Source organism: Sinohyriopsis cumingii, chromosome 3 (assembly GCF_028554795.1).
Source record: "Sinohyriopsis cumingii isolate HCF-2022 chromosome 3, ASM2855479v2, whole genome shotgun sequence".
NCBI classification, from domain to species: domain Eukaryota; kingdom Metazoa; phylum Mollusca; class Bivalvia; order Unionida; family Unionidae; genus Sinohyriopsis; species Sinohyriopsis cumingii.
In genome coordinates, this window is record NC_142963.1 from 50,194,612 (window position 1) to 50,208,112 (window position 13,501).

A 13,501-nucleotide genomic window follows, 5' to 3' on the forward strand; every position below is an offset into this window, starting at 1 on the left:
TGAATTTTCCAAGCACTTTAAGTTCAAAGTTTCCAGGTCCATACAGTTTTCGATCAGACTTTGATAGTTTTTGGTCTCCAATTTTTCTTAAATCTCTCTCAGGAATTACAGTCACATCAGCTCCAGTATCAATCTTGAATACAAGTGAAGTGTTGTTTAATCTCACACGCGTTATCCACGGCTGACCCTTCTTCGTGCTAATAATCCCTAGAAATCCAGATTCCTCTCTAGATTCTATTGTGCGAACTGTTGACTTTGACAAACAGCATTTTGCATAGTGTCCTCTTTTCTTACACTTGTAGCATTCTGCTTCTTTTGCTGGACATTGGTCTCGAGAATGATTAAATTTCTTTCCACATCTCATGCATCCTTTTCTGCTGACATTATTTTGCTGAACATTTGGGATTTTATGTTTCTATTTCCCATATTTCAGTGAAGACGATTTTACTGCATCCATTTCAGACATTCGTTCTCCACTTGCTCGTATCGTTGTTTGTTGCTTTTTCACAGCTTCATTTTGTCGAGCTTGACTAACGGCTGACTCTAGAGTTAGATTTGCATCTAACTGCAATTTTTCTGACAGCTTTGAATCTCGCAGTCCAACTACAACTCGATCTCTGATCATTTCATCATGTAGTGGCCCGAAATTACAATTATCTGCTAACACATAGATAGTTGTAACAAAACTGTCCACTGTTTCTCCCTCTTCCTGTTCTCTTTGATTAAATTTTGCCCTTTCAAAAATTACATTCCTCTTTGGAATGAAATATAGCATGAATCTATCTGTCACGGGCTTCCACTTCTTTTGATTTTCCTCTGTCAGGTTGAACGAAGACAAAATGTCATCAGCCTCACTTCCCATGGAATAAATCAAGGTAGTCACTTGAATTTCTTCCTCTTTTTCACTAAGTCCAGACGCTTGCCGAAAGCGTTCAAAGCGCTGAAACCACTTTTCCCAAGTTTCAGGTCTCGAAAAGTCAAATTTGTCCGGATTTGTAAATTGAAATGAAGCCATTTTCAACTCTGATAATTTCGATCCTGTGTTTTTACCGCTGCCACCATGTAATGTTATTTGTTATTGAAGAATAACTGCAGAAGGCGTTCTATAGTATTTATTATATACAAGACATCAATACAGCTTGGAAGGGGAGTAAAGTCTGCCCTGAGTGTCTATTTCCCATGGAACTTAAACCCTAGTGAATGTATAACATAAACCAGCTGTTGGTGTGTATCAGTTCTAGTGCAGTGTGGAATGTCTGATTACTTTTACTGTCAAGTGATGTTTCAAAGCTAATTAGATTAAGGCTTACACTACAGTTTTCACGTTTGTTCTGTAAAAATCTATCAATCCAAGTGCAGTTGGTATTCTTCTTATGCTGATATCAGATTTATTTTTAGACACCCAGGTATGGTAGTAATGGCCAGTTCAGTAGAGGACGTACAGAAGTCGGTTTTGTTCGCAAAAAAGTATAATCTGCACGTGACAGTCCACTCTACGGGACATGACTTCAATGGGCGCTCTACGGCAGATGGTAGCCTGATGATAGACCTCTCCTCCATGAAAGAGATCATCATCAATTTGAACTCAGAGCGTCATGATGCAGGGGAGGTAACTGTAGACTCTGGCAATTCTTGGCTCAGAATATATGAAAAGGTAAGTGTACTGGTCTATTTACAAGTTTGTTCTGCTCTAAATTATATTCATCCAGATATATATGTTTATGTTGATGCCGACATATATATTCATCAGATTTATTTGTAGATGTCAAATAGCTTTTAAGTGATGAAAAACGAACTTACTTGGATAACGATGTAATGCATTTCTTTGTATTATCCTTCTAAATCCATGCAACTTTCTCATGGAATCGTGCTCACGAATTCTTCATCATCCGTCCTATGGAGCGAATTATCCATCATCCGCCATATGTCGATAATTATTTTTCGTTAGATCGGTGGTTTTAACCTCAAATTCTTTCTCAAAGGCAATTGTTAACTGCTCTAAAGTAAATATTCAGGTAAACTAAAGCATGAATCTTCATGGGACAGATCCACACAAGCTTTATCAGGCTTCAAATGATGTTACTGGCATATGTATGACAATCTTTGAAAATTGGCATTAAATAATTATCGAACTGAGTGTTCATTAATGGATATATATAAAAAAATTGCAGGATAGTTATTTTGAAGACTCAAAATAAGGCGGAACGGCGGCCTAGCATATTGATTTTATTATTTAGGTCCATGCTGTTAACCGTGTAGTAGTCGGGGGCAGTTCCCACACAGTCAGTCCAGGAGGTTATACTCTGGGAGGGGGTCATAGTCCCATTTCTAGACGCTTCGGGTTGGCTGTGGATCAAGTTCTTGAAATGAAGGTAAGTCGAAGTTATATCAATAACGCTGGTTAGAATCCATGCTAACGCTCCACTGTTCATCATCTCAATGTACATTTCCAATTTTAAGATGAGAAGAATTCCATTTATTCTGAGTAGTACGAAAGATAACATTGGGGCACATAATATGGAGTCCGTATTTTGACATTATATAATTTTATGGAACATGGTTGATCCATGTGGACGGTCTTTCGCCCACTCTAAATGTCTGAGTCACCTCCAAAGCGGACAGGTATAGTATAATGATGTAGATGTTTTTGCTATATGTTTTGGGGTCATGAAAATAATAACCATCCAAAGGAATATGGATCTTTGAGGATCCAACATAAAGTGAATAATCGCCAGCTGAAGGTATGTGCACTCAAATTCTTAAAACATCACGCGTTACTGAAATAGTGGGTACTGGACGCATACGTGGCTTGTATGACTTTTACTATATATCAAGTCAATTTGCAATGCTTTTTTCGGTTGAAGTCTTGAGAAGTAAGAACAAAGCTGAAAATCTATATATAGTCAAATATAGTTATATAGCAATCAAAAACTCAAGCTTAAGCAAAGTTACTTGCAAAAAAAAACAGAGAGTATGATCGAGTAAATAATGGAAAAATAAACGCGAACTAGCGGAGAAAAACCCAGCATATGTCGAACCAGCAACCAGCAATTCATTGCATTTGAATAGGTCCAATTGTTACGAGTCTATGCTCTTAAAAGATGTAACATAAAAGAGCGGAGACAAAAAGATTTATAAATTTAACACATAATTTATTTCCAACGACAACAAACTGAAAATGAGAAAAATGAACTTACGAATTAAATCTAAAAATAATGGCGTCAGAAATAGTTACCATTGTACTGATGTGTCAACACTCTTTTGAATCAAAGAAAATATTATTCTAGGTTTGAATTCAGTATAAGTCCAGGAAATGTCTTTATCCAAGAAATTTGAGAACACTTTTGTATTTCTAGGGAAAAACAATCACTTGAATTCAATAATTTGAAGAAAAATAAAATTCAGCCCAAACTGGTCACAACATAATACAGCTTACCTTTTCAGATGTTAAAGCACGACTGATAGAATTTTTATCTGAACATCAGTTATACACCTAATAAAGACGAAAAACAGATTCCCAGATGGTGGTCAAAAATTCATCCTTCGGGGTAAAAATAGAAGTTTGTTTATCAATTGAAACATGCTTAATGACACGTATTCCAGGTATAACCTTGACTCAGCTTACTGATTATTACGCTGAGAAAGATAATTAATTTTTATTTAAAAAGTTGCTTACCAAAACAGTCACTGATTTCGGAACAAGGCCATCAACAGATACAATGTTTTATTTATTAGATGTTCACATCAATGAAATTAAAGAACAACAAAAAGAATTTTAAAAAACAAATCTGGACAATGTCAAATCAAGTAAACAATGTTACATTACATTAGTATGTAATGGAATAAAAATTAAAACTAACAAACAAACAATTAAATTAAATACACATCACACGATATGGTTTCTTTCAAAACACTAGATGTTTCGTATACGCCTCAGTAGGTCACATATTTTGGTGTTTCTTTTAAAGGTTGTGGTTGCTGATGGGAGTATTGTAGACTGCACAGCAGATGGAAGCACTATATACCATACGAACGGAAGCGTACAAAACACAAGTGACACTGATCTGTTTTGGGCGCTTAGAGGCGGAGGTGGTGGTACTTTCGGCATCGTTGTTAAGTTTACGTATAAATTACATTATCAGCCGAGCCAACTGGTAAAAATTGTGCTCACCGTCCCTATGAACTCTTTACCACAACATTTTTTGAGTGGTTTCACATTTCTGGAAGCTTTCAACCAGTTCATGAAGACACTACCGGACGAATATGGAGGCTATATTATACTGGAAAACTTTCCATCAGAAACACAGGCGACCCACCAGATCGGATCATATAGTTTGTTGCTGATTAAATTTGGACCTTGGGACAGTGAAACAGAAAATGTAAGTCATGCAGTTCATAAGTATTACCTTCAACCATAAGTACTTCTTCAATGGAGCTCCCATTGTTATCTGTGTTCTTCGATTTCGATCTTCCTTGACACTAACATTTCGAATACTGTATGTTGAACAAGACTTGCAAATACAAAATTCTAATTAATTTGACTTGACATCTCCTCCTAAGGCAGACAATATTTCCTGATTGAAAAATCATGAGTCACAAAGACAAACGCATTTCTTATATCATGAATATGTAGGAATGTCATATATAGTACTATTTGTTTAATTTCAATGTATCTTGGGATTTCTCAGTTCAATCAGATACATAATATGTGTTAAGCATTGGATGAAGTAATGGTCTCGTCCTAAAGCATTTACTTATCTCTTCGTCCATCCTGAAAATATTTCTTTAGCCAGTCAATTCTATTCAAGAACTGGATGTTCTTGTTCGTTCTCTATCAGAGGTACATGAGAACGAAATTTGTTGGTTTATCGAGGAGCTCTCTTGCAAAAGTGATGGAGGGCATAACATACTCACAGTTAAATTTAGTATGCAAAGCAAAGCACTGTGTGCTAGTAATAGCAGTACTTGTTCTCTTTTAAATCACTTTATCATAAAGTCATGTGAACATAGTGTATGTTATGAGTCCTAGATTCATCGTCCGTGGATTGTGCATCAACGATCAGCAATTGATATTGGCAACATCTTGTAAAAATACATTCTGGGTCCTATTTAAAATAAATTTGGCAGAGACCATTCGTGGATAAATATACGTTAGGAATTATATCAGCGCTTACTAAACCAAGAAAGATATACAGCTTTGTGCCAATCACTATTCTGATAAATTGAAAACAATATACTGCTTAATAGTACAAGTGAATCCAATGTGCGTGTAAATATAGCCACCGTTACTTCAAATAAAATATCTTTAAAGACTTCTTCTTGAAACTTGCGAAACATGATTCAACCAAAATAGATTGAAAACATTCGGACATAAAGATCACTCAAGTTTGGGGTAATGATAAAGACCCGTTATCATATATGGCGTACATACAATAAAAAAATAAAAACCTTTCAACCAATCCTTGTGAATAATCTCTACTAAACTGACTTTGATCAAAATGGACAGAAAGCATCATGACATTAACATCTTTACGTTTTGCATCAAGGTTAGCATTTGTGAAACAGAATAATGAAGTACTTTAAAATATCGTCTGGTCAAAATCACGTGTACATAATATGAAGAAGTTTGATGCAAGGTAATAATCCCCGAGTCTTTAGAAATGTTTCTATGTGATACCGATCCACGATCAAATGATCATTTTTTAAAACATTCCGCTGAACAGAATCTGACAAACTTTGAAAGAAAGCAAAATTACTTTAATACGATTCTGAAATTCAAATATAGGTTTAAAATTGATTGCGCTTTCATATCAACAACCTTCCTCAATATAAGGGGTGTTCATATTCACTCACTGGAGAGAGCGAACCAATCATATATCAGAGATGTTAAAGTGTGATGTCGTCGAAGGTCTTGTTTTCTTTATGTATTTTAATATGGATGTCTTCCATTGCTTAAATACAGAACGAGAATACAATTTTAATTGCCAGAAAACACTAACCGAGATGTAATTCTTTTTCCAAACTTTTTTCCATTTTTAATTTAGGTAGAAATTAGCCATGAACCATACCAATGTCTGTCCTTTTTCTACAGACATACCGTCTTTCCTTTCCGACATTATTTTCTTTGTATTGTAATTTAACCTCTTCTTTCAAGGAAATTTGCAAATATCACTCACAAATTTACTCAGTATCAGAGATATTTCATGGTCAATGATGCTAATAAAAAATGTTGAGACACGACAACACAACATGGTTTAGAAATTCTATTTGCTTATTTAATATTGCCGACGTCTAAGTCTGCTGATCATCTTCTCAATGTACTGATACACATGATTAATTTGACTTCCTGTTGTTATAGCACATGTCATATTAACAGAGTTGTTGTATTAACGATTGTAATCGACAGTGAACAATAAATTACACTTTGGTTAATTTTCTTTTAGTTTTCTTTGCTAAAGAATTTTTTCCAGGTATCATTGTTTGCCATATTTCAGTTGTATCCTTATTTTATCTAAACCATTTTGCAATACAGTCTAAGGTCTACATAAATATTGCAAAGCCATTCAAGGTTTATAAATTTAATTTTCTTTGAATAAATAATAAATATGATTCAGTCTTTACAACTTAAAATCAAATCTTCGATTTTTCATTATTCTGTTTTGAAATCCTAATTTCAAGCAGATTTTTTTTAATTAAAAAAATTGTATAATAGGAACCATCTTTTATCACTAAATTTCTCACCCACTCCGCCCCGTTTGCTTGCATACATCCGTTGAATACGTTTCTTTTAATCCTTTAGGTTTTAGAGCCATTTAAAGATTGTATCTCACAGCATGGATGTCAATTGACAATTGAAAACAAAACGAGTTTTTATGATTATGAGAAGGAAGTGTTTGAAACTACAATCAACCGAGTGTACATAGTTGGAACATTTCTTCAGCCAGCAACATTGAATACCAATTTTATCTCTTTTATCATCCCTGAACTTGTGCTACTCAGGAGGAAGAATGTGTCCCTGGCTTGTGGAGGCATATTAATCGGAGGTAGGTTACTCTGTTATTAATAATAATCTGTTCCAATCTTTTATCAGTCTTAGAAAAGGAATAAGTTACAGATGAAACCTAGAAACCGCAGTGGTTATCTCACATGTCATGTATTTATGCTACCCTGGGTTCAATCCATCCTAAGGGTAAATCCAAGAGTCAATCATTTTCTCATTTTCTCCGGTTACTCTTTGGTAAAAGACTATTTCGTTACTCGAGCAATAGCGGGTACCTACAGTTCTTAGAGACCCTCTTGTAACAGTTTAAGGTAAATCGACGCCTTCTACCATGTATTATTACAGCAAATCCCACGGCTTGTTTTATATTTCTATCTCTTAACCGTGATCCAAGGGTTGTAAACAAAATTCCGTTACATATATCATGTGTCATTCTCCTCCAATGAATGTGAATGTTACTGCAATTTGTGCACATGTGGCTTTTGACATGCCACCGCATCTACATTAAAACCCCCAAAACTTACTGGAAAAGACCAAATATATGTCCTCTTCTTCTTATGGCAGAATATCAGATGGACAGAGGATAGCAAAATAAGCATCCGATTAATCGTGTAGATAAAGCTAAATTCACGAAATTGTATGACAAACTAAAGTACTAATTTGATAAATTAAGTATTTCTATCTACATACTATAAGTAAATATCAACTTTAAGAAATATTATGCTCCAAAAACAGAAGTAGACTATGGAAGAAATACGGGAATTGTCTCTTCCTCTCAAGATGAAGACCAGGCCCATTAATCGAAAAACTGTCTGATCAAAGATTTGCACTCGTTTTGCACTTTTAATCTCATTACACGTGCTTTGAGCAGGGTTATACAGTCTACGACTCTTGAGTTATTTTATATTATTTAACTCTAGATAAGTGACATCTCCTTCATGTATGAAGACACTGAATGTGAATTTCCATTTTAGCTTTTGTGCCGGGGATCTTGGCAGCAGAGCCTGGCCCCGACGTTACACAAATATTCCCATGTTCAAATCCAACTCAAAGTTATTACCTCTGATGGGCAAATGCAAACATCACTGACCAATCACACGTGGGAATAGTCCGCATTTGAGCATGAGAATATTTCTTAGCCTCATGGACAGGCCTGAAACATTTTCTTTCAGAGACTTTCAATGTTAATAAAATGTTCAGTCGTTAGAGACATAGTTCATTAAAGTGACAATTTTAAGAAACTATTATACTATTTAGCAACAGCTGAAATGTTGAAAAATCATCGAATACTTGCTGAGATCTTTTGTAACTATTTTCATTCAAAGTGTCAATCTCAATGTTCAAACTTTATTATCTCACGGACATGGCTTACCGTAACTAAAGAGTTCCAAATTGAGTAAATATTTGCTTTTTTTAATGTGTAGACTTAAAATAAATGTAGCATTTTGTTCTTTTATTTTCTCAGCTTCCCTGTAATTGTGAACCGTATGTATTTTTAATACAGTTTTTCATATAGCTTAGAGTAGTCAGCTGTGAAAATAAAAGTCGGATGTGATTTTAAAGTCAAGGCTGCTGTTTGTCAGAAACCTGCTAGGTAATACTCTCTTGTATAGATTCAAAATGATGTGGTATGGGAGACAGGCCACTTAATCGTTTCATGAGCTGTGGGATCAAGATGTAAGCTATTTTTTCTTCCAATTGTACCAACTCTCCACGGAATCGCATGCTTACCATGTTGACACATTGATAAGTATATAGGAGTTTTGTGGTCAATCATGTTCTGCCAGTTGGCTACTCACATTGATATCCAATTGATCAACTACCTTCATCCTTCATATGTTACTTCAAGGACCTGGATGAAATTCTGTCCCAGTTCGAGACATATGAAACTTCTTACTAAATAACCTGAACGCTTGGGACCATTTTCTCTGGTATCTTTGTATTACTTCGCTGTAAAATACCTGAATTCAAATCACTATGCCTGTCATTCTTAGCCCCTTTCTTCCCATTTCTATTGGTTACCATTTATATATTCCTCTATGATTTCCTCACGTACACACGAAAATAAAACATACACCAAAACAGGATTCAACATTCTACAATTCTCAATAATATTATGTAGACGAAACTTGTAGGATGTTACTGCATTTACTAACCATCTAATATTGTATAGAAATGGACAGCACATTTCTTGTCTGTGCCATGACCTCTTTGATTTTCATTACCAAATGTCTGGATCAAACCCATTCTAACACGAAAGGAATACAGACTGATGCCTTCACAATGAAAATGATAATGAAGTGATCTTATTAGGAAATGAAGGACACGACCTCGAAAACATTTCGCATTTGAACCACACAATAATGCATTTTAATGGAAAACTGACACTTTTGACTTTTCTTCTTGACAGGAAAAATAAGTCAATACCCAAAGGACTCTACGCCCATACATCCTGGTTTCCGCAACGGACTTGTCTGCATGACATGTGTGGTCGTAATGTTAGATACTAGTAAAGACGAAGAAAATAGTGCTGCCGGAAAGATGTTTTCGAAGCAGCTCCAACAACATGGAAACGGGGTGTACATGAACGAAGCAGCATATGACCTTGAAAACTGGCAAGATGCTTTCTGGGGCGATCATTATAACCGTCTGCTGGAGATCAAGAAAAAATGGGATCCCACCAATTTTTTCACGTGTCACCACTGTGTTGGGTCCGAACAAGCGACCACAAGCAAACAAATTGTAACCTCCGACCAATAAGTGGAACGACTATAGATTTATATAGGGTATTTCTAGTTCTGTTATCAGTATTTGCTGACTCATCATTTAGAATTGAAATGCATGGAGAGTGGAAATGTTAGTACCTATCATCATTAGCTGTTAATATTATTAACGTTGTGATTGTTCAAAGAAAAGTGATTTCACAAAATGGTAATTTTTAACAAAATATGTATCATTTTCATGAGAAACTAACTTTCTTCGTGAATAAAATATAATTTTCTGCACGAGTCGCCTAGTTAATACTGTTCGTAATTTTTATGAAAAATAATAAATGAAAAAACGTTTATTCGTAAAACTGTATATTTTGTATCCGAAAGTGTATATATAAAGTGTTTTCTCATCAAGAAATATGTTCTTCACGAATAAATCACGAGTCGTCCTGATGTTTGTTATTTGCTTGCAAAGACATCACATTTTGACGAGAAATGACACTTTTACTTTCAAAATTATTGTGAAACAGGAAAGATATGTTGTCTCAAAGAAATGATATTAGTTACAAAAGTGATACTTTTTTGTCATTGACACAACCTTCCTGATAAAAGTGATATTTCATGACAAACGTTTCTATGTAAACTTTCATGATCATTCTTACAACATTTGCTAAACAAATCTTCGTCAATAAACTCTTTCTTTGCGAAAAAAGTAGACTTTTTCGCCAGTAGGTCTTTTCTCTCGTACACGTTAAAAGCTTTTTATTGTGAATAAATACTGTTTTAATCACTTGAACGCGTATGATAGACAATTACGGTATATGGTTAGGAATTAACCCCTTTCACCTTATAACAGATCGTAATTTATATTGACCATGTTGTCTACTTTCAAAACTACGTGAATTTGACATTCCTTTAACCCTTAAGTGACTTTAATATTTCTAGTTGCTATTTTATATTTTGGTTGTATTGCCATGTCATTGTATTGTCATGCTTTTATCATGAGACTGATAAGGCTTTTAAATGCTTTATTTCGCTGAGAATGCCTTTTTCATTACTTGCAACCATTTGATTATTTTTATTTTTATTATTAAATCACTATTTATATTGTTAGCATCCGAACGAGAGACCACAAGCAAACAAATCGTAACCTGCGACCTTTAACCCCTTAAAGAAAATATATTTTGATAACGTATTCCTATTTAAGTTATCAGCATTTTGTGGATTTTTCATTTGGTAGGTGTAATTGAAATGCATGGAAAAAGTGGAAATGTTAATAGGTATTATAATTAGCTGTTAATATCATTCACGTTGCGATCTTTTACACAAATTCTTTCCACGAAAAGGATAATTCGTTTCTTGAAATATATCATTCCCAGAAAAATGTAACTTCCTTCTTGAAGAAAATATCATTTTCAGCACGATTCCTCTGGTTAATACTGTCGTAATCTTAAAATAATACGTGGAAAACAGTTTATTCTTACAATATGTATACCTTACAGCTGAACTTGTACAAAAGAAGATTTACATCAAGAAGTTTCAGCGCGTTATCTTTTTATATAAACAATACACGAATGTCGCTGAAAATTGCTACATGTGAGCGAAGACTTCACATTTTCATCAAAAACGTTATTTTTATCTTCAAAATTTTGCATTAAACAGGAAAGACATTTAGTCTCCAAAAAATGATGTTTTTCTTAAAAATAAAACCTTTCTTGTCACTGACACAACTTTCCTGATAAAATTGACATTTCATGACAAATGTGTCCATGTAAATTTTCGTGACCATTCTTACAATATTAGTTAAAGCAATCCTCGAATGTAAGCACTTTTGCTACGAAAATTATAACATTTTGCAAATGGGGGAATTATCGCTCATAAACTGCCATTGCTTTATCTCATAAATAACAACTGTGGTAATGAATGGTACGGCCTATGATTGACAGTTACGGCATATGTGTAGGAACTAACCCGTCACCTTATAACAAGTCTTAACATGTATTGTATATGTTGTTTACATTCATATAGTACAGTGTATCAGTCATATTACGACGTAATGCCAAATCGAAGACTGCTTTCGATTACGTGCATCAAAATATGAATCTTCAAACTGGTCAAAACATAGCTGAGATGAACCTTTAAATTGAAAATACTTCCTGTTGATAGAAAATTTGGATGTTGATACATTATTATTACAATTCACGTGTGATTTATTATGCATACTATACCCTCATCAAAGGGATATAACTGTTTCCGCATTTGTTCATATATTTTTTCATTATGCCCTCAATACTTCAGATGCTATTTCACGTCAGCTCATCCAAATCGATACATAATGAATCTCAAGGAGACAAAATCAGATATCAGAAAACTGCTACCTATTCAATAGCTTGTATATTCATTTGATCGTTAATTGTAGCCCCAAAAACTAGAATTATATTTCATTTACACTTCAAAAACCTGGTTTCTGGATTCACCTTTAAAACGTATTGTTAAACCTATTTGAAATTGTGTAAAAATTGTGCAGACGTTTTGTCGCAGCACAGTTTGTCATGGCCACCTCCAAAAGGAAAGCTAATGTAACTTCATTTCCATGCTAGGGTAAATTATGTATTCTCAGATGCTATTTCATTACATTCCCAATAAACTGGACCTTATTTCTCTTTCACTGTTCAAAAACTGGCATGTTGGTATATCTCATCAAATGTACCTGATCTGATTCAAAACTAGGTGAATTTGGCTTACCTTTAACGCTTGAGTGTATTTAATAGTTTTGCTGTCTGTTGGTTTCGCTCTGAAAATCGTTCCATTTTATTAAATTCATGAAAATTGCTATGTAGATCTATCTGAAGAGAACAATTTAAACTTATCAAACTAATTTAGTTTGACCTAATATTCATACTTGAGTGACTTTTGTATTTTCAGCATTTGTATTGATGCACGCTATATATATATATATCGTTATGCCCTTAATCTTTAGCCTTTGCTCTAAATCACACGTATGTTGTGGATTCGTGACTGAATATCAACTAGAGGAACCATGCCGTACCAAACGTACGTCACAATGAACTCATTTTCATGATGCAGAGGATTATATATTTTTCTCTATGTCAGTCTAAACATTCCCAACATCCGTACATGCGTTCCTTTAAGAACTCTGTTATTAATACTTAAAACACCTATGCGCAAGCAATGTTTGTTCCGCCTTTGACTCATTTCAATGTACAGACATCTAAACGTCTTGCTTGTTTTGAACATTAATTATATCTTCTATAATATGTTATTTGTATTCTACATTAAAGAAAAATAATTACTATGTTCAATGTTAAAAATATTTTTTTTAAAAAGTAGGACTACATCTCTTTCGTATCTAAATACATCATCTGAATTTCTAAAATACGTCTCTGACGAACGAGTCCTTCATAAGCAATTTATGACATTTTGTTCTGTCGCATCAACTTGTCATTTATAGCTCGTACTTACATTTTCTTGGTATATATGACTGATTCTTGTAAAACATATTGTATTAACAATAGGTGCTATGGAGCGAATTAGCTTCAATAAAGACGAAACATACTGATTTCAATATTTGTGGTTATGCTTGCTACGTATACTAATTGAAATGGATTCCCTTCCTTCAGACATAGTTATATCATTCCATTGGTGTTGTTTATGTAATGCACAACTTTTAACAATGGTAATATAATATATATATAATTATTTGGACAAAATTGAATATACTTTAATTTGATTTTAATATACTCCAGTATTTTGTATCAGAGTCGCTCAA

The 13,501-nt window shown here is 34.1% G+C and overlaps 1 protein-coding gene across 3 annotated transcripts in view; it reads left to right on the forward strand.

Annotated features, from left to right (window-relative positions):
• LOC149802831 (uncharacterized) overlaps positions 1–13,292 on the forward strand; it is a 75,324-nt gene extending 62,032 nt beyond the window's left edge. For 2 of the 3 annotated variants that reach the window (XM_089952282.1, XM_089952283.1), the window contains 5 exons: positions 1,399–1,654; positions 2,238–2,372; positions 3,969–4,379; positions 6,800–7,043; positions 9,411–13,292. In XM_089952282.1, coding sequence (XP_089808408.1) covers positions 1,399–1,654; positions 2,238–2,372; positions 3,969–4,379; positions 6,800–7,043; positions 9,411–9,760 — 1,396 coding nt within the window. In that variant the 3' untranslated portion in view covers positions 9,761–13,292. The remainder of the gene's footprint in view (positions 1–1,398; positions 1,655–2,237; positions 2,373–3,968; positions 4,380–6,799; positions 7,044–9,410) is intronic. The other variant, XM_089952284.1, reaches the window with a different exon arrangement.
• The last annotated feature ends 209 nt before the right edge of the window (positions 13,293–13,501 follow it).